General features: G+C 41.6%; 1 protein-coding gene and 1 long non-coding RNA gene across 6 annotated transcripts in view; one reads left to right on the top strand and one right to left on the bottom strand.

The window, feature by feature from the left end:
- The window catches only part of Pde3b (phosphodiesterase 3B, cGMP-inhibited), a 122,717-nt gene extending 118,522 nt beyond the window's left edge, over positions 1–4,195 (bottom strand). Inside the window, exon 1 of one of the 4 annotated variants that reach the window (XR_003946416.1) lies at positions 2,955–4,195. Coding sequence is in view for 2 of the 4 variants with exons in the window: in NM_011055.2 (NP_035185.2) it covers positions 2,955–3,866 (912 nt within the window). In the remaining 2 variants the exon portion in view is untranslated. The remainder of the gene's footprint in view (positions 1–2,954) is intronic. The other 3 variants (XR_001785490.2, NM_011055.2, XM_006507438.4) reach the window with 3 other exon arrangements.
- A 60-nt stretch (positions 4,196–4,255) lies between these two features.
- 4933406I18Rik (RIKEN cDNA 4933406I18 gene) overlaps positions 4,256–26,362 on the top strand; it is a 99,683-nt gene continuing 77,576 nt past the window's right edge. The window contains exons 1-2 of one of the 2 annotated variants that reach the window (NR_029438.1): positions 4,256–4,554; positions 23,382–23,605. This is a non-coding gene — a long non-coding RNA (RIKEN cDNA 4933406I18 gene). The remainder of the gene's footprint in view (positions 4,555–23,381; positions 23,606–26,362) is intronic. The other variant, NR_029437.1, reaches the window with a different exon arrangement.

The following is a 26,362-nucleotide window of genomic DNA, read 5'->3' as shown; positions in this document are numbered from 1 at the left end:
TAAGAACTCACACACACACACACACACACACACACACACGTATGTATAGATAGATAGATAGATAGATAGATAGATAATATTTAAATATTATAAATATAATTTATAAATATTTATAATCATTACACTATTTTTAGTACATTACCTAATATTTAAAAAGTCAAAAAATACTCTAACTCTATTCTCACATAAATAAAAACATTCATGTTGATTTTCAAGTATTTTCAAAAATGTTAAGACATTTAAATTCCAGAAAATATTTCAACAATTTTATCACAGGATTTAAAGCTTTCCTCAAAAAAAAAAATGTAGATTTGTTTATTTTCCCCAATTATACTTTGAAAATACATAGGATAGCAGTAATAACCTTCAACATTAAAATAAAACTTTTTAAAATTATTCATTTGTGAATCCATATACCTTTATTTCTATACTATGGGAAGCATAAAATTGCTGAATGAAATTAATTTAGAATCAGTAGGTATTATAGAATTCAACTACAGGTACACAGACACAGAGGTCACTGATATGTCCAAAGTTAAACAGGTAGGCCAAGAGCTGATCCTTTAACCGCTCTGCCTCTGAACCCAGACCATTTTCTCTTATGTCAAGTTTCACCTAAAGTCTTGTCACTTTCTGAAACAAGAAAAATGTTTTTACAATTATCATATACAACACTTCAACAATTAGAAAGCCATTTAATCTTCTATTTCCATAAAAGTACTGATTTCTTAACTTTCTAACATAATACATATCCTTTCTAACATAATACAAATCCTCTATGTTATGTTTATGCATAAACAAAAAATTCTTGTACTATAATCTTTGCTGGGTTAAAAATATCTTTATCTAGAAATGCCCAAATGGTATCATTTCAGAGCACTGACCAGTATAAACAACCATGTGCACACCTCTGAACTATTAGCACATTCTTTAAGATGCTCAAATGTTTCTAACTGAAGAGTAGAATCTGAGTAAGGGTCTTCTACTCTAAGAAAATATGCTGTCTTTACAAACATAAATTGTATTTTCTTCCAATACAAATAATAACTGACATTACCTGGAAATAATACTGCCCTGAAGGCTAGGCAAAAACTGCTTCAACAGCAAGAAAACCACACTAGGAAAAGAAGACTACAATTTTTCAATTTACAATAGAACAGACCTAACTGTTCATAACTAACCAATAGACTGCAACCAAAATATTTTAAACTATACTATTTCCCTGAAAGCCCTCAACAAAATAGCAAAATTATGCTAAAGGACTCTTCCAATGTTAAAAGTGCAATCTAGTCACATAAAAGTCAAATTTATTCCAATCTATGAAAATAGCTGATACCAGCTGATAGCCAATTTTCTATCAACAAGTTTTTACTTGATAAACATTTTCTAAATATTACCCCTTATTGCTTGTAGTAAACTGAGAAAACAAAAGGTATAACTGGTTTGTTTATTTTTCCTAGCATCTAGCCAAAAAATAACAGAGCCTAAGAGTGGCCTATAAAGCAAAGCAAAGTGGTACATTCAGGACTAGGAGACAGGAAGACCCCTCAGGGGAAGACCCCTCAGGTCAAGACCCACCCAAGATAGTCAGACAAGAATATACAGCAAGACACTGTCTCAAAACAGAAAAGGAAACAGCAGGAAAATGTTGCTTGTGCTATATACAGATCCGTGTTTAGTAGGCCATAAAAATCAATGTAGCGACTCACAGATTATTTTGAAGGGAACACAAGAGATGAGAGACCAGTGCCTCAAAAGTGTTAAGGACAAGAAACTTTTGTTTCCTGTCTTCTGGGTCACAGTATGAAAAAATATCTCTAATCAGCAAAATCTTACTCCTAAGGATATACAGTCCTCCATAAAGTTCCTACAGTTACCCTCTAAGTTGCAGAGAACACACCTCTGAGAACTGACAAATCTAATCAGACCCTAACACTAACACTTTTTTAGCCCTAGTTCTTCTGTCTGCCTGAACACATGTCTGTCTAATCCAATGTTAATGTTACCCAACCAAACACAGTTCTTGGAAAGATCTGACACAATAAATGTAAAGGGTTTGCCCTCGGTAAATGCTCAATAGAGCAGCTATACTTAAAGGATCTCTTGGTAGTATAGACCAGGTGGATCTCCCAACGCAATACAAATACAAGTTCATCCCCTCGTGATGATTTCAAATGCCTTTAAAAACAAAATATGAAAGCCTATGGGGGTTGGGGGAGGAAATGTTTTGGCCATCTTTCCACACATTACTAAGTTTAAAGGTTAAATTGCTAAAACTTTCTCCTAATTATGCAAGAAATACAAAGCCCAAATAACAAAGCCCATGAGTTAGTCTGTAGTCTGTAAAAAACAGTTTTAATTGTATTAGTATAGACTGCTGTCTATTAATCTAAACCAAGTCTAAATTCCAAGGCTCATTTCTGTTCTTTGAACTATGAAAACACTCATTTGTCCTCCCACATCACCACTTGCAATGAGCCCGAACTGTCAAAAAAAAATCTGCATACACACTTTTATTCTAAAGGCAGCTTGTCAACTCCGGGCAAGCATCCTCATGTTAATAGCAAACGGATAAACTGTACCCAAATGCTATATGTAGGAGCTTAGTGTGTCCAAAGTGGAAGCAGTGAAATCTACTAAACCTCAAGTCGGTCACCTCATTCTTGAAAACTCTCCTCCTATGTAGAAGCTAAGTCAGAGAGTGAATGATTTCATTCTCACTCACTGGGAAAAAGCCACTCACTGGCTTCTGCGTTTTTTGACGAGCCCCTCATACTGGGGCAGCCTTTCCAGCGCAGACCACAGGTTGCTGCCCCTTGCTTTCCTCTGAGCGAGCCCACGCGCTTTCGCAGCTGCGCTCCTGCGCCGGGGACACGCAAGCGGTCCACCCGCGCTCCGCTTTCTCCTCCACCCCGCGCTCCTCTTCCCAGACCATGCCCGCCCAAGAACCCTACCTGTTCTCGGGAAATACAAGGCAACGACGGTCTCCTGAACATCTTGCCACTGCCATAGTAACCGGCTGCGCTTTCTCCCAGCGACACGCAGCTGGACCTCCTCCGGGGTCTGATCACAGGCACTTTTTCCTCCGCGGTACTCGCCGAGCGCGGCGGAGGGGAGGCTCCCCGGACGTGAAAGAAGTGGTCCAAGCCCAGGGCTAGCAGGCATCCCGCGCCCCCGACCAGGCACGACAGCAGAGGCCTGAGCGCGGGCGGCAGAGCCCCGAGGCCGGAGAAGGACACCCACCACACCAGGCCGGCGAAGAGCAGCACCAGGACGCCGTGCCGCAGCCTCACGCGGGGCGCGAGCGTCAGCAGCCCCACGCAGCTCAGCACCAGGCAGAGCCGGCCCGCCGCCGCCGGCTCCCCACGCAGCCACGACCACCACTGCCACGCCGCGAAGTCGCCCAGGTAGCAGCAGGCGGGCAGCGCCAGCAGCCACCAGGAGCCGGCGCCGCGGCCCGGGCCGCGCTGCGCGCGCGTCAGGAAACAGGTGAGGAAGAAGAAGGCACAGGCGATGCTGAAGAGCGGGCTGAGGCTGAGCGAGCAGGCGCTCAGCAGCGTCCGGAGCCCGGCTGCCGCGGCCGCCCAGCGCTCGGGCCTCGCGCCCAGCAGCGCGGCCAGGACAAAGGCGGCCAGGACGCCGAGCGAGAGGCGTGCCCCGGCGCGGAGCGAGGCCGCCGGCGGCTCCACGTTGCAGAAGCGGCAGAGGTGGAAGAAGAAGCTGCGCGGAGGGTCCTGCCGCAGCGGGCTCACGCAGCTCTTCACGTAGCCGTTGCGCAGGCTCTCGGGGGGCGAGGCGGCCGAGGCTGGCGGCGGCGGCGGGGACCTCATGGCTGGCGCGTCCCGCTCGCGCTCGTCTTTCCTCATGGCCCCGGGCCGCCGGGGGGCCGCTGGCGCTTGCCGACCCCGCGCCGCCCTCCGCGTTCTGGGCGCCCCGAGCTTCGCAGAGCGGTCACGGCTGCGCCCGCCGCCGCCACCGGCCGGGATCCCCGGCGCGCGGGCTGAGGGGCGGCGGCGTCCGCCTCATGCCGGCCACTGAGAGCGGCGAGAAGGGCTTCTTGGTGTCCCGGGACCGCCGCGGACGCCTCTTCCCTTTTCCCTCAAGCGCGGCTCGGGACGGGAGACGGCGGCGTCGCCTCCCAGCTCCCGCGCGCTGCAACAGTTACCTCACGGCCGCAGCCTGGTCCGTTGGGCGCGCGATCGGGCGCTCCTCCCCCGCGGCTGCCCCTGCCGGGCGCGCGCCCCGCCGGCGGCCCCGCGCGCTCCCGTAGCTCGGCCGGTCGCCACTGGGGCGGCCGCGGCCCGCGTCAGGATGCGCATCCGGGACCCCGCGGGGGAGCGCGCGCCCACGGCCCGGCTGGTCGCTCCAGTGAGACAGCCGTCGCGTCAGGCTGCCAGACTTGGACCCCTCGGGGAGCGCGCGCGGGCCACCGAGAGCTCCACTGCTGAAGTCGGAACCCCTACCCCCCGGACTGCCACAGAGCGGCGAGCTCTTTGGCAGATGGGAGGGACTGATCACAGTCCTGAGACGCCCCGAAGCACAGTCCCCTTTGAGGTAAGTCACATACAAGACCCACTCAGGTCACTGCGAGGTCTTGGGGAGACATGGACCCCAAGGGCAGTGCCTAGTGAGGTGAGAGCTCATGGTGTGCCCTCAGACTGTGAATGGAGACATGAAGCTGGAGGCTCAGCCAACACTGAGGCCAGACCAGAATGAAGAAACTCAACACTGTCAGTCACATCTGGCTTCCAGGGCAAGGGAGATTTGGGGCCCAGCAGCAGGCCTTGAATCCCTTCAGGGGCTCAAGGGAGGAGGACCCCTGGAGAGTGCACTCTGATAGCGAGCACGTCTTGCTGAAGAACCCTTTTCAGTGAGGCTAAGAACTAATATCCAGTCCTGTGATTAGCATCCTTGCCAGACATGCACTGTTTCACATAGACCTGCTGTCCCAAAGGTTCTTTCCAAGTGAGAGACTTGTTCTGTGCAACGGTGTGTTTTGTGGGGTGTGTTCTTTGGGGAAAGGAGGGAAGGGAGTCCCACAGTCCTAATACCACTATCAACTTGAATGGGGTTGGCCTTGAAAGAAGCCAATTATGTTTTCTGTGAAAGACCTGTGAAACTGGTACACTAGGAAAGACAAAAGTAGAAGTGATATTAGCAAAGACAGACGTAAAGGTTGGAGAAAAGAACTTTGCTGAATGAAAGGGATTGCCCTGGAATCCAACCAGTCATAACTGCCTTAGAAAGTGTAAACTGTTTCCCTCCACTGAAACTCCCTTCAACCTCATGACAGGCCTGCTTTTCTTAAAAAGCTAATTCCACATTTTTCCAGGGAGATGAGAAACCTTACTGTGTGGTAAATCCCACAAACAGACCTATTTTTCACCAATTAATCTAAGCCCATAGCCATGACCTAAAGCAGACCATTTTCATATATAGTCATAATTCACACACATAATAGAAATCACTGAAGAATTAACACAAGAATTTGACAAATGTGGGAAAAGACCAGAATTTCCTTGGCTTTTTTATGTGTTAGATAAAGAAAAAATATTTAATGGAGTGTTCAAATGGTTACCCAAATGTCCTAAATGATAAAAATTCACTGAATCTTTTTTTCCACTAGACATGAAAAGAGGAAACTCATTTTAGCTAAACTCAACAAGTATCTTTTAAATCCTGTACATAAAATCATCACAGACCACACACCCCCCAAACACACACACAGAATCAATTGAAGACTAAATAGGAAACTTGACCTACATATTTTGAGTTCATATAGAAGGGCATGACAAAACAAGCATCACCATTACTAAAATACCATTTTAGGTCATTGTTTTAAAATAAAAACTTATAAAACAAGTTAAAGTTATTGTATTGTTATTTTTAAATCTGAGCTTGTCATCTGAGATAAAATAGACATGTTAATGAAAAGATTAGTGGGCTAGACTATTAGTGGTTTTAAAAAGCTACAGTGTCTGTATGCCAAAACCATAGAGGTATCTTTAGGATTCATTTTTCAAATTGATACAAGCAACTTTTGAATTATTTGTGCACCCCCACAAAGTAACCAAAATTTCATTGTTCATAAATGAAGAGGACTGTACAAAGGATTATTGCCTGGAAAATAGAATTCAAAGCCACTTTTATAAATCTGCTTTGCTTAGCAGTTCTTTAAACATCTTTTAGCTGTTGTCAAGATTTTTGTAGGTCTAAAAGTCTGACTTTCTCAAAAGCCCATAGACAGAACACATCCCTCTGTACACCAACCCAGGGCCTGAGGATTCTGAAATAAAATGTAAGGATTGTGACAAGACAATCAGAAGTTTACTTAACAAAAAGAATGAGCTAGCTATGTTTATAATAACTCCCTTCTCTATTTATAGTCTCTGTCAAAGATTACTAGGCTGCATTTCTTAGAGGGCAAATTAATTATTCTTCTACCAAACTTAAACAACTAATAGATTTCCTTAGTTCTCATCTTCAAGTTCAAGAACATATGACTGTTATATGTTGTGACAGAGACCTAATATATACACTTAACTTCTCTTAGCACTCTATCCCAGCCTTATTTTACCCAAGTTGGCCTTGATTCTTGTCTCTATCTTCCCTTTTAAGTTTAATCAATGGCATGGAATCCTGGTGCTTACTGCTCATTCTGAAGCAATGCATCCCCCTACCATATTATATTTTTTTAATAACGGGGTCTTTGTCAAGTTCCAAATACCCAGAGTTGCCACTTGTAGTTTAATCAAAGGGTAAGAATTCTGTTCTGTATCCCTTAAGGGAGAACCTATACGAATAAGCCACTAATATTTCCATTAAGTCTGGAGGAACCCGTCCTGCTCTTTTCATTCTCAGGGCCTAAAACTTACCCTAAAAACTAATTAAGTGCCTAAGAACACTTTTATCATTGACAGATGTTATCTCACTACAAGCCATTGTTTCCCTTATAGCACCATTTAAAATATCCCAGCACTAGGGTCTATCCAACTGTTAAAATACCTTCTGCATCTGAACTCTCTGGTGCTAGTCATTGATGCATCAAAAATGGTTCTTAGTAAAGCCAAAAGACAAAGAGATCTCATGCTTAGTCTCAACCATTTTCCCTCTCATCATACCTTCTAGTAACTCATTCCCCACCCTTTTGACTTGTATTTTCAACTGTTTGGGGGAGGTAGGATTTTTTTCCTAACTCTTAAATCCAGAAGTAAAGAAAATCCATTTCTAGAGCAATATTCTCAGAAATTTCTTTCAAAAATCACATTGTTTTCAACGAATCTTGGCTGCTGAACCTATGCTTCCTTACAATTATGGAACCTTGTAAGTAGAAGAAAATAGGACATAAAACTAAGCAAGGCATGGGACTCTCATCTTTATTCTCAAACAGAAGACAACTGAGAATCTGACAGCTAAGAGAAGTCAGGCATGGTGGTACATGAAAGTTATCCTAGCATTCAGGAGGCTGAGGCAAGAGTTCTAGGGCAACCTAGGCTATATGGGAAGACCCTAATGCAAAACACCAAAAGAAGGGAAAGGAAGGAGGAAAGTGGGAGGAATGGGAAAACAGGAGAGAAGGAGAGAAGGAGAGAAGAAATTATGAAATGTTTAAGAGGCCTTGCAAAGAGAATATTTGAAAATCATAGTTGAAAGTGATAACATACAGTAGGAACAGTATTAAAAACCCGACACAATTGCTGATGCCAAGAAGTGCTTACTGGCAAAGTCTCCCCCCAAAAGCTCCCAGGGACTAAACTACCAACCAAAGAGTATATATGAAGGATCCATGGCTCCAGCTGTTATTAGACGCGTTCTCACGACCGGCCAGGAAAGACGCAACAGACCAGAATCTTCTGCGGCAAAACTTTATTGCTTACATCTTCAGGAGCAGGAGTGTAAGAAGCAAGAGAGCAAGAAGCAAGAGAGCAAGAAGCAAGAGAGGGAGAAAACGAAACCCCGTCCCTTTTTAAGGAGAATTCTCCTTCGCCTCGGACGTGTCACTCCTTGATTGGCTGCAGCCCATCGGCCGAGTTGACGTCACGGGGAAGGCAGAGCACAAGTAGTCATAAGATACCCTTGGCACATGCGCAGATTATTTGTTTACCACTTAGAACACAGCTGTCGGCGCCATCTTGTAACGGCGAATGTGGGGGCGGCTCCCAACATCTCCCCCTTTCCTTTTAATAAGAGCAAATAGGCCACCCATATTAATGAGAGTGGAGATAGAGGTCAAATCCCCAGTGTGTAGGTAAAGGAGCCATGTACAGGATTAGCTCTTAGGCTCACAGGCTTTTACCCAGAGCAACCCTGACCTGCTCCCGTGTCGTTTTGCCTGGGGGAAGGGAACTAGGACACTGAACCTTCATGAAAGATGACATGTCTCCCTAGAATAGGCTCATATATGCCGCAGAGCCTTTCCATTGCAGTGCTTAGCCGTGCAACTCTCTCGGGCTGCTGAAGCACACTCACTCTATCCCGTGCAATGAGTCTAGCCTCGTGAGATATAAGAGCTGAGTGGCCAGCGACCTATTGCCTAAGCATAGATAACCATATATCAGGGGAAGCTCCATGTTCTAGTCCTGCAAGCGCCTGGGCAATAACCACCTTGTCTCTCCTAGTTTGGGCCTTAAGCTTACAGACCAATCAAAGAAGCAACACTAATCCACAGCAAAGTGTATCTCCAAATAATATTAATCCCACCCATTTTTTAAAGAGAGAAAATGCTGAGGAGATCCAATTGGGTAATCCTTTGGTCAGGGACAGGTCCAAGCGCGTGGAGTTGACCTGAAGTCTCAATTCCCGAAGGATCTGTTCAAATTCAGCCATCCAATTCTGTAACATATACTGAAAAAGACTTTTTGACAAATTAGCTGCCCTAGTAAATTTAACATACTGAATGGAAGTAACACACAATCCCGGAAACTTTTGTTTACACCCCAGCTGAGCTATTTGCCATAATACATCTAGTTGTTCCTAGACAAGATCTATGAGTTGATTAACCAGCATGAGACCTCTCTGTATCTTGACATTAGCTGAGGCCTGTTTATCTATGACTGTAGTCACTGAGGCTGACAAAGTGTTAATGGTGTCAGTTGTCTGGACCTGTCCAGACAGAGCCAAGGCTGTCTGAATCAAGGCTAAACCCAGTTCCTAGTTAGTGGTAAAAAAGCAGGAGAATACTTGAGCATTATACATCACCGTCATTGGGAGTGGAAATGTCGACATTATCCCCCAACGCTGCTCTCTCTTTATTATTGACGCCCTGGACATCACCAAGACGAGGGACATCAGTATTCCCTTGGTCAGTCTGGATTTTTCGGGTGAGTCTTTCTGGTACCCAAAATGGGTTGTCTTCATTCTGTGGGAAAACACAGATAGCTCCCCTGGATCTTATCAAAATAGGATCCGGGCCATACCATTTATTATCAAGGACATTTTTCCATTTAACCATCTCATTGGGCCTATCTGGCTCTGAACAATGACGTTCAGCCGCAGTATGGCCATGAGCATCAATATTTAAAAAATTGAGTGTAAAGAGTGCCAAAGACACAGACACTCTTGGTGCTCGGGGTACAGTCTCCTCAAAAGTTCCCCTCTTCTGTTTTATAAGATAGGCTTTGAGGGTGCGATGCGCACGCTCAACAATACCCTGTCCTTGAGGGTTGTATGGAAGTCCAGTCAGGTGGGTTACGTCCATCTGACGGCAGAACTGCTGGAATTTTTGAGACGTATAAGCTGGTCCATTATCAGTCTTAAGGAGTCTGGGTTTCCCCCAAGCACTCCATGCCTCAAGACAATGTTGAATCACATGTGAGGCTTTTTCTCCAGTTAACGGAGAAGCAAACATGATGCCAGAACATGTGTCAATGGACACATGGAGATATTGAAGTTTTCCAAAGGAAGAAACATGTGTAACATCCATTTGCCAGACCTGTAGAGGTCGAACACCGCGTGGGTTAATTCCCACATGAGGAACTGGCAAGAACTCACAGCAGCTTTGACATTGAGTAATAATGTCACGGGCTTCTTTTCTTGTCAAGGAGAAACGACTGCGTAATGTTTCAGCCGTCACATGAAAATTGTTATGAAAATTTTTTGCAGCCTCTACCGGGGATGATAGGGCAGCAGCCACCACTTTAGTGGCCTTATCTGCCAAATCATTTCCCAGAGCCATGGGGCCAGGTAGGCCTGAATGGGCTCTAACATGAGTAATATAAACAGGAGATCTTCTAGATAACAAAACTAATTGTATCTGCTGAAAAATATTGGCAACTCTACTGGAAGGCTTAATCACTCCAGCCACTTCTAAAAGATTTACTGCATTAACCACATAACAGGAATCTGACACAATATTAAGGGGTTCTAAAAAGGTTTTTAAAACTTCTAAGACCACTAAACATTCTACCACTTGAGGTGAAATTTCATTATACTGTTTGGATACCACTTTACCATTAGCCACATAGGCACCTATGCCAGTTTTTGATCCATCAGTATATACCACAATCCCATTTTTAAGTGGGTTTCTTACTGTTATTTGTGGAAACACAACAGATTGATTTTGGGCAAACTGTAAGATTGGATGTTTTGGATAATGGTTATCTATTTTTCCTGAAAAGGAGGTAACTAAAACTGCCCAATCATTAGATGCGGCTGCCAAGGTTTGAACCTGTGCAGCGGTATAAGGTACAATTAAAAGATATGGACTTTGCCCAAAGTGGGTGATTGCTGCTTTTAGACCTTTAAGGGCAAGCTGTGCAATTGCATCAGGATACCAATCTATTATTTTAGCTGGGGATACGTTTGGATGGATCCACAACAATGGCCCATTCTGCCACAAAACTGCAGTTGGCAATTGTGCTGTCTTAAAGACACACAAACTGAAAGGCTGCGAATCCTCAATACGTTGTAATTGTGCATTCTGTAAGGCCTTTTCCACTTTTTGTAAGGCCTGGTTAGCAGCTAGAGTAAGAGTCCTAGGGGAGGAGATATGAGGATCTCCTTCTAAAATACTAAACAAAGGCCTTAACTCAGCAGAAGGAATCTTTAAAAAAGGTCTGAGCCAATTAATATCTCCCAACAGCTTTTGAAAATCATTTAAGGTATGGAGGTGATCTCTTCTTATCTCTACCTTTTGGGGCACAATCTTATCTGGGGACACCACAGAGCCCAAGAATTGTCCTGTATCAGAAATTTGGACCTTTTCTGTGGCTATCTGTAAACCCCACTGACTTAAAGTTTTAAGTAGAAAAGGATATGCCTTTTGTAGCATGGTAAGGTCTTTATGGCACAGGAGGATGTCATCCATGTAAAGGAGCAAAATTAAAGAGGGGAATTGTTCCCTCACTGGCAAAAGAGCTTCTTGTACATAAAGTTGACACATAGTAGGACTATTGGACATTCCCTGTGGTAAGACCTTCCATTGATACCTCTTATCAGGTTCCATGTGATTAATAGAGGGGATGGTAAAGGCAAATCTGGGCCTATCCCTTGGACACAAAGGTATAGAAAAGAAACAATCTTTAATATCTATAATAATTAAATTCCAGCCACGTGGTAAGGCGGAAAGTACAGGGAGACCCCTCTGTACTGGGCCAAATAAGTTCATTTGCTCATTAATGGCTCTGAGGTCATGGAGCAGTCTCCACTTTCCTGACTTTTTCTTAATTACAAAAATTGGAGTATTCCAAGGTGAGGTAGATGGCTCAATATGGCCTAGTTTTAATTGTTCCTCTACCAGTTGAATCACAGCTTCTAGTTTTTCAGAGGATAGGTGCCATTGAGGAACCCACACTGGGTCCCCTGTTTTCCATGGTATGGGTCGTGCTGCCCCAATGGCCGCTAAGGAAAACCCAGACCCTGTCTGTCTTGGTTTCCATTAGGTGAGATGGGCTCTATCCTTCCCTGTTCTTGATGTCCTAACCCTTTTCCTTCTTTATAACCCATCTTTGCCATGATATTTTTTGCTTTAGTTGAATACCCTCCCGATGGGGTGTTTTCATTGGACAAAATAAGGCCCAAATGCTGCATAATATCCCTTCCCCAGAGGTTAACCGGGAGTGGGAGCACATAAGGTATGAATTTCCCTTGCTGTCCTTCAGAGGATTCCCACGTCAAGGCAATGGAGGTTATAGTGGGACATGATTGATATCCTAGGCCCTGTAATGAATGAGATGACTCTGTGGTGGGCCATGCTTTGGGCCACCAATGTGTAGAAATTATACTTTTATCTGCTCCGGTATCAAGGATGCCTTCAAACTCTTTTCCGTTGATCTTAAGGCGGAGCTTAGGTCTATCATTTAAAGATACAACCAAATAGGCAGAATCATTTCCTGAGGAGCCCATTTTCTTTATCTCAGGTCCTGCAAATTTCTCCCTGGTATTATCAGGGAGGAGCAGCAGCTGAGCTATCCTATCTCCTTTACTAATAGAAAAAACGCCTTTAGGGCTTGAGCACAGGACCTGTATTTCAGGGGAATGTTGACAATCCATAACTCCAGGGTGGACTACTAAGCCCTGCAAGGTGAGTGAACCCCGGCCGAGAATAAGGCCCATGGTTCCCGGGGGCAAGGATGGTATAGGCTCCACTGGCACCGGCTGAATACTCATTTGAGGCATTAATAGGAAGTCGGAGGCGGCACGCAGGTCCACCCTTGTGGGTCTTCCTGGGTCGCCTCTCTGACTGCTTCCTGGGTCCTGACAAACCGGTTCCCATATCTTTGAGGGCCCTGGGACCGAGGGCCCGATGACCCGTTTTTTGGCACATAAGTTGATTGACTATCAGGTGGGGGAAGGACTCTGCCCTTTATATCCCTCACAGAGCGACACTGGTCAGCTCTATGATAACCCTTGCCACACTTAGAGCAAAGAGTGAGAGTCCCTCCCTGTTTATCTGGAGCTCTGCAATCTTTCTTAAAATGCCCAGGCTTTCCGCAGTTAAAACATGTCCTCTGATTATTTCTGCCCATGGAGCGGTTTTGGGATTGGAGGATGGCGGCCGCTAAGCCTGCATTGGTGAGAGGTCCCCCAAGCTCTCGACAGACCCTGAGCCAGTCTTGTAAGCCTTTGTTCTTTCTTGGGGCTATGGCCGCTCGGCACTCCTTTGTGGCTTGCTCATAGATTAGCTGTTCTATCAGAGGCGCAGCTTGCTCTGACTCTCCAAAAATACGCTCTGCTGCCTCTGTCATTCTGGCCACAAAATCTGAGAAGGATTCCTGAGGTCCCTGGATTATCTTTGTTAACTGCCCAGTGGTTTCACCTGCTCGAGAGAGCGCCTTCCAGGCCCTAATAGCCGTGGAAGAAATCTGGGCATAAGCTCCCCAATGGTAGTTTGTCTGATCAGCAGAATAAGCTCCCTGACCCGTTAACAAGTCAAAAGTCCAATCTCTCTGCTCTGGAGTCAAAGCAGCTGCGTTTGCTCGGGCCTGCGCTTGTGCAGCTTCGTGCCAAAGCGCTCTCCATTCCATATATTTGCCCATACTAGGGAGAGCGGCTTTTACAACCGTTTGCCAGTCAGCAGGAGTTAGTGCCATGCCAGCGAGCCTGTCTAACTGCACCAAGGTAAAATTAGCATTGGTTCCGTATTTACGGACCGACTCAGCAATTTCTTTAATTTGTAAGTATTCTACCGGAGCGTGGACACGCCCACCCTCGGCTCCTTCAAAGACCGGAAATGCCTGTTGTATTTTCCTTTGTTCCTCTCTGGGAATGAATGAGTCTGCGCACTGCCTCTCTGCGCAGGGCTGACGCACTACGCAGGGCGGGGACTCCGCATAGGGCGGACCTTGAAGCCGACTGCCCTGAGGCCAATCAGCAAACTGGCCTTCGCCAGCCGCTTTTGGCTTCCTTAACTGATTAGCTAGCACTTTACCTGGCTGGTACCCTTTTTTCTCATAATGAGCTGCTTCTTCCTCCCAGTCTGTTTCTTCAGAGGAGAATTCTTCATCTGCTTCAGAGCTACTAAGAGCTGGCTCCCCGAGCCCATCCAGCGATGAGCACAGGCTCCTTTTCCTAGAGACCTCCGCTAATTGATCTTTCTTCTTTTCCCTTTTTCCTCTTTTTCTTCTAATCTCTCTCCAGGTATTCCTACCTAACCTTAACTTTTCCTCGGGTTCAAGACCCTTGGAAAGGCCTGTATACTTATTTTGTGTACCATATTTCCTCTTTGTTCCTACTCTCTCTCCCCGCTTTACTTCTGATAGCTTGTCCTGAATTTCCTCTAGAATTTTCAGCCCTATCTTAATCACTTGATAACATGTGAAAAGGAACAAAAGGGCTCCTAACACCAGAAAAAATTCAAGGCCAAACATATTCCACTTTACTTCTGATAGACTGTCTTGAATTTCCTTAGAAAGTTCAAGATCAGACTTACCTCGTAAAGCTGTACTCACTGGTACTCTCGTTCCCCAGCTGAAAAGTTCTGAATTCATACAGTTGAATCCTTCTTAACAGTCTGCTTTACGGGAACCTTTATTACCGCGACCCGCAGTTCTGGTTCTGGAATGAGGGATCTTCCTTGCGCCAGTCCCGAGTTTTTTCTCGTCCCGGAATTCGGCACCAATTGTTATTAGACGCGTTCTCACGACCGGCCAGGAAAGACGCAACAAACCAGAATCTTCTGCGGCAAAGCTTTATTGCTTACATCTTCAGGAGCAGGAGTGTAAGAAGCAAGAGAGCAAGAAGCAAGAGAGCAAGAAGCAAGAGAGGGAGAAAACGAAACCCCGTCCCTTTTTAAGGAGAATTCTCCTTCGCCTCGGACGTGTCACTCCTTGATTGGCTGCAGCCCATCGGCCGAGTTGACGTCACGGGGAAGGCAGAGCACAAGTAGTCATAAGATACCCTTGGCACATGCGCAGATTATTTGTTTACCACTTAGAACACAGCTGTCGGCGCCATCTTGTAACGGCGAATGTGGGGGCGGCTCCCAACATCCAGCTACATATGTAGCAGAGGATTGCCTTATCTGGCATCAATGGGAGGGAACCCCTTGGTCCTGTGGAGGCTTGATGCCTCAGCATAGAGGGATGCTAGAGGGGTGAGGTGGGAGTGGGTGGGTGAATGGAGGAGCACCCTCATAGAGGCAGAGAGGAAGGGGAATGAGATGGGAGGTTGCAGAGGGGAGAATGGGAAAGGAGACATTTGAAATGTAAATAAATAAAATAACCAATAAACAATCTTTTAAGCTAGTAAATATTATATCTCTCTGGGAAAATGTGGAATTAGCAAAATAAAATGCAAATGATGGGCTGCTTTTTGTTTTTGTTTGGGTTTCTTTTGTTTCTCTTCAGAGGCCTGGCTAATCTCTGGTCCTCAGACAGCAACCATTTTTGTGTTCCCCAGCCCCTTACTTACTCTTCATTCATCAAGTATCTATTTACAGAATACTTACTATACAATATTCAAAAACAAACAGACTATAAACAATTTTTCTCAGCTCCCTCAGAACTTCTGCTATCTCTAGGAAAAAGGAAGTATGCATATAAATTATTTAAAATACAACATAATACATTAAAATCTTAGTTAAAAGTATTCAAAACTATTAAAGAAAAAAATAGTCTCTTCAGAATGCCCCCACTGTATCTCATGCTATCACTATCTCTCCTTATGATAGTTCTCTCCCTACTTTTTTAATCTGTGTACTTTAATTCTTTCGCTTCTTTCACTCCTCCTGTAGCACCCTTCTCCACAAACATTTAATATCCTGTCATTAATAGATGCACTTTTATTAAGTACCTGTCCCCTGATAACAAAGATATTGTAATGATAATGATCCATAATCTAGTGGAACATAGAAGAATAAAAATAACTACTAAAGATGATAGGAATAGAATCTTTGATGGAGAGTTAACAAACTATATAGTTTTTGCACTTGGAAAGGCCAGAGCAAGAGTACCTACCTGCCTAGACTGTCGCGGGAATACTGTGTGAGGAGTGAGGATGTGGGAGCAAGTGAAAGAAGTCATACCTGGATCAGTATTGAAAAGTGAAGAGAAGTTACCTAAGTCAACTGGGGGTGGGAAGGTGGGAGGGGAGAATCTGGACAAAGGAACAAGCAAGTACAAAATTCTGTACTGATGTAAGCCTAATGTATTTGGTTAACTCAAACATGCCATACCTATAAGGTATATTGTGGCCAAAAAAGAAAAGTATGTACTAGGTATGAGGGGCATAGAGATGATGCTATGCTATGTGGAACTGGAGTTAACAATACTATTTGTTAAATATTTATGCTGTTGCTGCATATATTTACCTGGCTACCTCTAAAATATACTCTTCAAGTACAATAATTCTCTTATTCAAACTTAGCAACTTAGCTCAGTCTCCTAACCAGCTGTCTTCATCCTGTAGCAAGTAATCAGACATTTCCCAAGTTATTTATGTTACTCAAAGCACTTTTTACAAATCCGACTTTCAGTTACATGTTCTGATGTTGTTTTTGTTTTGTTTTGTTTTGCTTTTTTGGCTTCATTAGAGAATTTGAATAGAAATCTCTTACATGATTTAAACAGAAAACAAGATTTCATATTTTTATAAAAATCTTTAACATCCATTTTCACAAAATTAAGAACACTTTTTTAAGTTTGTAAAAAATATACACTTATGTTTATATATAGTATGAACTAAATTCTTATGAGAAATGTAGGTGGTTATTTAAATTTAATTCAAATGATAATGCCTAGATGTCTTTCGCTATAAAAAGACTATATTCTAATATTTTAATTTTATTTGAAATTTTTTTTTTCTAATTTTCAGAACAATAATTATGTCTATGCCAAAAATTCACTGCTATGAGTATTAAAAATATAACAACTCAAATTTCTTCATTATTCATCTCAAATTTCCTGGATTTTTGTTGTTGTTGGATTGTTGTTGTTGTTGTTGTTGTTGTTTTACACCCAAAAGCTCAAACTTGAACAATAAACAGCAATACAGACTCTTTCCAAGTTTTCCTGTTCCCTCCTTAGACAAGCAGTAGTTTCTTCAAGTCTGGCTATACCAGCAGATCTGAAGAATCACAGCCACTATGGTGGCAGCCTACCGTTGACATTGAACTTGTGGTTAATTGTGGAGTTCTGCCACAAAACCACCTCACTACCACAAGCTGGATACTTGCCCAGGAGAGTGACAAACTGCCAGGCAGAGCAATCTCTGGGAGGCAGCAAGAGCAAAATGCATTTGACACCAGAAAGCAGTCATTTCTGGATCCCAAACAGAGCTAGCAATGGAGCAGCACACCAACAAGAATTTAGGAATCGGCTTGTTCTGCTAAACTTGCTTAAACTTTATTCGTGCTGTTTACAAGAGAAACTCAGGAGAATTTACAAATAAATTCTTAGATATATTATCTAGTATCATTAATAAATGTAAATCTTTATAAATTTAATGGGGTGGCATTGAAAATAAAATTATCATATTACTCTGAACTGCTAAATAAACCACCTACACATGATCATTGCAAATAGAAGCAAATAATGTATTTGTGTGTGTGTGTGTGTGTGTGTATGTATGTATGTGTGTTTGTGGGTCTGTGTGTGTGTGTGTATGTGACACTAAGATGCATACAGCAGCACAGGAGCTCTGGGAATTTATTGGAAAGTATCATGATGTGAATAAAGAATACTCACTGTCAGTCTGATCTAGTTACCACTTTGTAGCTCCATGACCTTGGAGCTTATTGGTGTCTCATGTTATGTACTTCATCTATAAAATGCCTATGATCTTGGAGTTTTTATTATGTATTAAATTAAATTACATATTTAAGGTAAATAAGTATATAGATGTCCTGTGTATATGTGCATATGCATGTGTGCATGTGTGTGTGTGTGTGTGTGTGTGTTTATTTTTCTTACAATTACCCTACTTTTTACCTCCCATATCTCTCTGGGCTTCCCATAATTCTATTAATTCTGAGTTTTACAAAAGAGATCTCTAGATCTCAACATTTGCTCAACTCTTTCTCAAGGCTTACTTTCAACTGAATTTTATTCTATTTCTTTGTTTTCCTAACTCCATCATCATATGGATAAATTAACAGCCCTCATTCATCACAAAGCAAATGATACAGAGTTTTAGAACCCTAATGACTAAAACTGCAAAATTAATACATGGAATAGCTATATATTATTAGATAGATAGATAGATAGATAGATAGATAGATAGATAGATAAATAGATAGATAAATAGATAGATTGATTTTGGTTTTTTGAGGCAGTGTTTCTCTGTGTAGCCCTGGCTTTCTGGGAATTCTGTAGACCAGGCTGGTCTTTTTTTTTTTTTTTTTTTTTTTACTATATTTTTATTAGGTATTTTCCTCATTTACATTTCCAATGCTATCCCAAAAGTCCCCCATACCCTCCCCCCCTCCCCTACCCACCCACTCCCACTTTTTGGCCCTGGCATTCCCCTGTACTGGGGCATATAAAGTTTGCAAGTCCAATGGGCCTCTCTTTCCAGTGATGGCTGACTAGGCCATCTTTTGATACATATGCAGCTAGAGACAAGAGCTCAGGGGTACTGGTTAGTTCATAATGTTGATCCACCTATAGGGTTGCAGATCCCTTTAGCTCCTTGAGTACTTTCTCTAGCTCCTCCATTGGGGGCCCTGTGATCCATCCAATAGCTGACTGTGAGCATCCACTTATGTGTTTGCTAGGCCCCGGCATAGTCTCACAAGAGAGAGCTCTATCTGGGTCCTTTCAGCAAAATCTTGCTAGTATCAGGCTGGTCTTAAACTCACAAATATCTACCTGCCTTCCCCTCCTGAGCGCTGGGATTACAGATGCAACAATACCCTATTCTTGTAGGCCTGTGGAAATTTATACTATAAAAAAAATGTTGATTTAGGGTCTATTCAAGATAACAGGGAGAAACAGAAAAAATCTGATATTAACAATCCATTTCATCTATAATAACATTAAACATCCTCAAGACAAGGAAATAGTTGTGCTTTTCAGAAGTTTATTCATTCATTAGCATGTACCAGGCACTATTTAGACACTAAAGTTACAAATCCGTTTAAACAAATTACAGCCGCTTCCCTCAGTTTAGTAGAGGGAAATATGTAAACAAGTGCAGCATAATGTGAAATGCTCTTGAGTTCTTAGTACAGCTTGGAACAAAGAGGAGTTCTCAGACAAAAAGATGCTAACCTGATTACTGAAGAATAAATAAGGGTTTCCCAATTGTACAAGAAGAAAGACAAGAATCCAAAGAGCAGGATGTGCAGAGGCATGAGGCCTGTCACAGGAAATTCTAGGACTGTAGGCAGATGGTATGATTTGGGGTAGAAGAAAAGTGGATGTGGGAAGAAAAAAATGCAAAATAGAAATATGGAGACCAAATGTGGGAAACCCTTTGGGTTACTGAGAAGTCTGAACAACTTGATTGTATGGATAGTAGGATATGTTGAAGGTTCTAAAGCAGAAGTAAGACATGATTTATTTTAATTGTGCTCTTTAAAATCAATACCAGTACTGCATAAGGACAATTTGGAAGAATGTGAGACCAAAGTCAAGAGAACCATTTAAGAAACAATTATAATGAGTCTGATCAATTCCAAATTATTCAAATGGGTACTGTAAACTAAAAAATACTATGAACTAGTAAATATCATCCTGAGTGAGGTAACCCAGACACAAAAGAACATACATGGTATGTACTTACTGACAAGTGGATATTAGCCCAAAACTCAGAATACCTACGATACAACCCACTAACCATATGGAGCTTAGGAAGAAGGAAGACCAAAGTATGGATGCTTCAACCCTACATGGAAGGGAGAACAAAATAATCACAGGAGGTAGAGGGAGTGAGGGACCTGAGAGGGAGGGGAGAGGAGAAAAGGGGGGAGGGATCAGGTATTGGAAGGGACAGAGAGAAGTACAGAGGGTCAAGAAATCAAATAGAAATATATAGCAGTGGGGGAGGAAAACTGGAGGTAGCCACTAGAGTGTCCCAGATGCCAGGGAAGCAAGAGGCTCCCAGGACCCAACAGGGATGACTTTAGCCAAAATACACAACAAAGAGGAGATAGAACCTATAGAGACCACCTCCAGTAAATAGGCATGGCCCCCAGTTAAAGGATGGGGCTACCCACCCATCTCAAAATTGTTAACCCAGAAATGTTCATGTCCAAAGGAAAGACAAGGACAAAAAAAAAAAAAAAAAAAAGAACAGAGACTGAAGGAAAGGCCATCCAGAAACTGCCTTCACCTAGGGATCCATCCCATCTGCAGACACCAAATCCTGACACTATTGCTGATGCCAAAAAGCACATGCTGACAGGAGCCTGGTATGGCTGATCCCTGAGAAGTTCTACCAGCACCTGACCAGTACAGATGCAGATACTCACAGCCAACCATTGGACTAAGCCTGTGGACCCCAATGGAAGAGCTAGGAGTGAAGAAGATGAAGAGGGTTGCAACCATATAGGAAGAACAATATCAACTAACCAGACCACCCAGAGCTCCCAGAGACTAAATCACCAACCAAAGGGTATACATGGAGAGATCCATAGCTTCAGATACATATGTAGCAGAGGATGGCCTTATCTGACAATGGGAGGGGATGTGGAGCCTTGTTCCTGTGGAGCATAGGGGGATGCTAGAGCAATGAGGTGATAGTGGAACACCATCATAGAGGCAAAGGGGAGGGAGGAGAAGGGGGATGAAATGGGGGGGGGGAGTTGTGGAGGGATAATAGGGAAGGGGGATATCATTTGAAATGTAGACAAAATAAAAAAAGAAGAAAAAATTTTGGTCTAGTTTAGGTGACCATAATAATTTTAAAGGCATTAATGAGGATAAAAAAAAAATGAGAGGAATAACTTAACAGTAAAGATTACAGGTTTCATTTTAAACAGGTTGAAAACAAAAGAAATGTTCCTTGCTTCAGATATATAAATCTGAAACTCAAGGCAATTTGTATTAGAGAGGCAGATTGGAACCCTATAGTATATAGGTAGAATGAGTGGAGCAAAGATTTGTTTTGTTTTGTTTTGTTTTGTTTAACCCTGAGTAACACCAACAAGAAGGGATGGATGTGAAACAAAAGGATGACTATGGAGGAAAAACTCTAAAAAGAACCAGGCAACAAAAGTGCTGCAAATCAACATGAGGAAGGTTTGAAAGAGAAAAAAAGATGAGGACAGGAAAGTATCCACCAGGACTATTATGTGAATCAGCACTTGCATTTGTACAAGAAAAGGCATTGGCAGTGACTGAAGGAAAGGATGAATACTTACCTTGGCATTAGCAAAACAAAAAAGGCTTAATTCTAAGCAGTTACCCTGGAGATAACAGTTTTAGTAATCTTTCATTTTTATTGTTGTTGTTATTAGTTTTGGCCTTACAAGCTTAATTAGATGGCTTAGTGATATAATACTAAGTTGATACATCTCTGTTTTCCAGCTATACAAAGAAACTGTTTGCTAAGCATGATGGCATACTCCATGTACTTTAAATCCCAGTTACTGATGAGGTTAAATCGGGAGTACTACAGTCTCAAGACCAGACTGGTCAACCCAGAGAGATTCTGCTCAAAATAAAACCTTTTTTTTTTTTTTTTTTTTTTTTTTTTTTTTCGAAACAGGGTTTCTCTGTATAGCCCTGGCTGTACTGGAACTCACTCTGTTGACCAGGCTGGTCTCGAACTCAGAAATCCGCCTGCTTCTGCCTCCTAAGTGCTAGGATTAAAGGCATGTGCCACCACTGCCCAGCCAAGCTTTTTGTGAAGAAAGTTTGAGGGTACAAGTAGACAATAGAATGCTGGCTTTGTGTTTCTTGCCTCATATGCATGAGGGCCTAAGCTCAAGCCCAAGACCATGAATGAGCTTGGCAGATTTCTCTAAATGGCATAGCTACAGTCTTTAATACATTTTTATAAGTAAATTCTATAAATTAACACTAATTTTATAGTCGTATCCATGACTTGCAATGCAAAAAAATAAGACTATAGTCTGCATAATACAAAATCAAATAGGAATCCCCAACAGATCTGAAAGTTTTTCAATTGAACAATTATCCATCCAGCTTCAAAGAGTCAGGCAATATGATCCTGATTTTTTTTTCATGTACTCCTTTGAAGTCAATGACATGTTTCCATTTTTTTTCCCAGTACAGGGGAACGCCAGGGCCAAAAAAATGAGAATGGGTGGGTAGGGAAGTGGGGGGGAGGGTACGGGGGACTTTTGGGATAGCATTGGAAATGCCATTGAGGAAAATACGTAATAAATAAAGAAAAGAAAAGAAAAGAAAAGAAAAGAAAAGAAAAGAAAAGAAAAGAAAAGAAAAGAAAAGAAAAACTAAGGGTTGAGGCTTAATAGTGAAAAAAAAGACTCAAATGAGATCGTTTAGTCTTGCTCAATGTTCTTTGCTTAAAAACACTATGTTTTCATCAGCTCTGGTAACAGCAGACAGCCAACTAGATCTACTAATTAAAAGAAAAAAATATATATATGTACATTTAGAGAATGTTTTAATGTTTGATTAGACAATTCAGACAAAACCAAGGGTCTTTATGTCCTTTTCTTGCTCAGTAACCAGGATTAGTTGTAGTGCTTCAGTTTTAACCTAGCATCAGTCTTCACTCAAATTATACTTGGAGTGTTACCAGTGACAACTCTCTAGCATGGTTTGGTGCTTTAGAAACTGTATTAAATATAAGTGCAAACTGAAAAATAACAACTCTTACATAAATTCAAGGTTTTAATATTGTGTTTGGAGGATGTTTAATCATGTTTGAAAGGATGACTAACATCTACTTTAATATGAACATGACTTTAAACAAATCAATAATACATCACAAGCATGGCTGGCTTTGATCCTTAGCAACTCCCTTTTTTACAGGTGAAAAGGTTTACATCAGATTTCCCCCCATAATAACCTCTCAAATGTTGTCAGTACCAGCAACCACTCTCTTTAAACAAATACCAGCCAACAAGGAAACCATGAGGTTTTATTGTGCGATAAAATAGAACAGACATTTCTGAACCTTGGTAGGAATGATCCTAACTAAATTTGTACTAAAAATTGTTTCAAAATAAACGGTGGGCTCCAAGTTGCTGTAACAATTAAAATTCCTTCATCCTTCCTGAGTCTTGCTCTCAAGTTCTATTCTAGAACCACCTTTCAGAAAATATCTCCAGCCACATATTCACAAATAGAATAAAGTTCACATTCATTTTGTTTCCCAGGATATAAGAATAGAGAAAAGTTTTAGCTTCAGTTCCCTACATACATTCACATTTAGCAAAATTCTGCTTTCAATTTTCTGGCACACTATTGGCCCCTAATTCTGAAATACTTTTCATTATCATGATCATAAAATGCCTGAGTTTATCAAATACAACATCACTTTGAAAAAAATCACATCTCCTTTTATTACAGGAAGCAAATATTTGCCATTTTGGCCTGTTCTGGACACCCTCAAGGAATGTGTGTCACATGCAGGACTCATAATGTTACATATGTATGTATTTGTTGGGATGAGATCAGCTATAAATAGCCACATACAGAAATATATTACAAGATGGATTGCTGCAAAAGACAGATTGCAATGAGAGTCAGAAACTGTTATATGAAGTAACTCTCAGTGGTAGAGCACTTGCCAGGTATGTATAAGACTCTTATACACACATTTAAAATTTGATTTGAAGGAATGAATATAATTTAGAAGCAAGAGAAAATGGTATAAATTTGAAGAAAATATTTATGAAAGCATTGTTTCAATATAAAGTTGGAGAATGATAAAAATAAAAAAATACAACAATATTCTGAGTTCCTTAATCTACTTAATGGTTCTCACAATATTTGGGTAATAACCTTTATCTTATATAAGGAAATTGAGGAACACAGAGAAGTAATTTGGCAAAAATCACACATCTAATAATGGAGTGATCCAAGACTAAACATGTAGTATTCCATTGTATCAGTTGTATTCCACAGAGCTCCTATGTGTATTCCATTGTATCAGTTACGATTAACACTGGTGTGTAAAAAATCACCCAGATATATATACCCAGATGGTAAAAATGCAGATTTCTGAACTTTAACACCAAAGATTCTGACTCGCAAATGGAAGATGAAAGGAGAAACATTCATCTCTACCATGTCTCAGGTATCCCTAAATAGAAGATCTAAGGACCACAAGGTCCTGAGGTAGACCAGTAGTTCTGAATAGAACCTAAGACATTGAATGGGTTAGCCACACTTAATGATGGATGTTATGGGACTGAATATTTACCCACAACTTGACTGTATTTACAAGTGGGACCTTTAGTGAGATAAAGGTTAGATGAAGTTATAAGGGTAGGACCATAGTGTGATAAGACTGACTGACATCTTTATAAGAAGAAGAGGCATTAGGGAGGCTCACTCTCAGAGAAAAGGGCATATGACTTTGTTGTAAAAAGGCAGCCACATTCAAGAGTTGAAATTCTCAAGCCTCATAACAAATAAAAAATGCTAACACTTTCATTTTGGGATTTCAAAACTGTAAGAAAATTAATTTCTGTTGTTTAAGCCATATGGTATGTCTTATTTTGTCATGAGAGCACTGGCAGACTATTACCCCAAGCCCAGTTTAATTTCTGTTTCTCCTAAATGATATATACCTGTCATATATCAGAAACTATCTCATAAAAAAATTCCAAATTATAATCACATCATAAAAATCCTCAGTGATATAGCATTTTATAATTCACAAAGCCTTCTCTCATGTTCTGCTACACTTGAACTTTGTAACAGCCGATGAGTTACCCAAAATACAGTGAGGCAATAGGACTTGTCCAGATTTCTTAAACATTATAGAACTGAATTGAGAACCTCTGACCACAAATCTCAATCTTCCTCTACTACCTCACATACATAAGCACATCATGCTATGGTTTGATTGACACAGGAAAGGCACATATAGTTTAAGTATATGTTAATATAAAATACAATAATGTACAGGATACACGTGTATAACAATAGCAAAAATGAGATCACAATACTATACAAGATTCCTAATGCTCATTTCTCATCTTAAACAACTGGCGGAGCAATAATAAATTGCTCCCTCTTATTTGGATTAGGATTATACTTTTAACCCTTTAGAAAATTTATGAGTAAACTTTTGAATAGTCTAATACTAGATAATGCTTTTCTCAAATGCTAAGTGTTATGAATGTCTGGTTGTACAATGACGTACAGACAAATTAAAAATAAAAACTAAATTGGAAAGGTGAAAGAGTAGTTAAAGATAGAAAATGATTTTTTTTCTCTTTTTGCAAGTACATGATTTGATTTAGGGTACCAAAAATATGAAAATATTGGTATTCAGACAAAACAAGATCATCATTAGATAAGAAATCTCTTTAGAGATCTTTTATCCCTGGTCCCTCAGGGACCAGTCTGCACAGGAGAGCATGCAGGCTGCACAAGCAAAATAGCTTATTGGACAGGGTCCCTTTGGGCCTTTATCTTTAGAAATGAGGCAGAGTTGAGCTCCAGACCTCTGTGCACCTTCCCTACAAGAGGAGAACTTTTGTGCAGAAAGTGACCACTGAGATGCAAAAATACTCAATAAAATCCTCGAAAAATGCAAAAAGATCCTAACTCAAAACATCCAGGAAATCCAGGACACAATGAGAAGACCAAACCTACGGATAATAGGAATAGATGAGAATGAAGATTTTCAACTCAAAGGACCGGCAAATATCTTCAACAAAATTATAGAAGAAAACTTCCCAAACATAAAGAAAGACATGCCCATGAACATACAAGAAGCCTACAGAACTCCAAATAGATTGGACCAGAAAAGAAATTCCTCCTGACACATAATAATCAGAATAACAAATGCACTAAATAAAGATAGAATATTAAAAGCAGTAAGGGGAAAAGGTCAAGTAACATATAAAGGCAGGCCTATTAGAATTACACCAGACTTCTCACCAAGAGACTATGAAAGATAGAAGAAGATCCTAGACAGATGTTATGCAGACCTTAAGAGAACACAAATGCCAGTCCAGGCTACTATACCCAGCCAAACATTCAATTACCATAGATGGAGAAACCAAACTATTCCATGACAAAACCAAATTCACATATTATCTTTCCATGAATCCAGCCCTTCAAAGGATAATAACAGAAAAAAACCAATACAAGGATGGAAACCACGCCCTAGAAAAAAGCAAGAAGGTAATCCCTCAACAAACCTAAAAGAAGACAGCCACAAGAACAGAATGCCAACTTTAACAACAAAAATAACAGGAAGAAACAATTATTTTTCCTTAATATCTCTTAATATCAATGGACTCAATTCCCCAATAAAAAGACATAGACTAACAGACTGGCTACACAAACAACCCAATATTTTGCTGCTTACA

The sequence above is a fragment of the Mus musculus genome, chromosome 7 (assembly GCF_000001635.26).
Source record: "Mus musculus strain C57BL/6J chromosome 7, GRCm38.p6 C57BL/6J".
Classification (NCBI taxonomy): Eukaryota; Metazoa; Chordata; class Mammalia; order Rodentia; family Muridae; genus Mus; species Mus musculus.
This window is presented reverse-complemented; position numbering and strand designations above follow the sequence as displayed.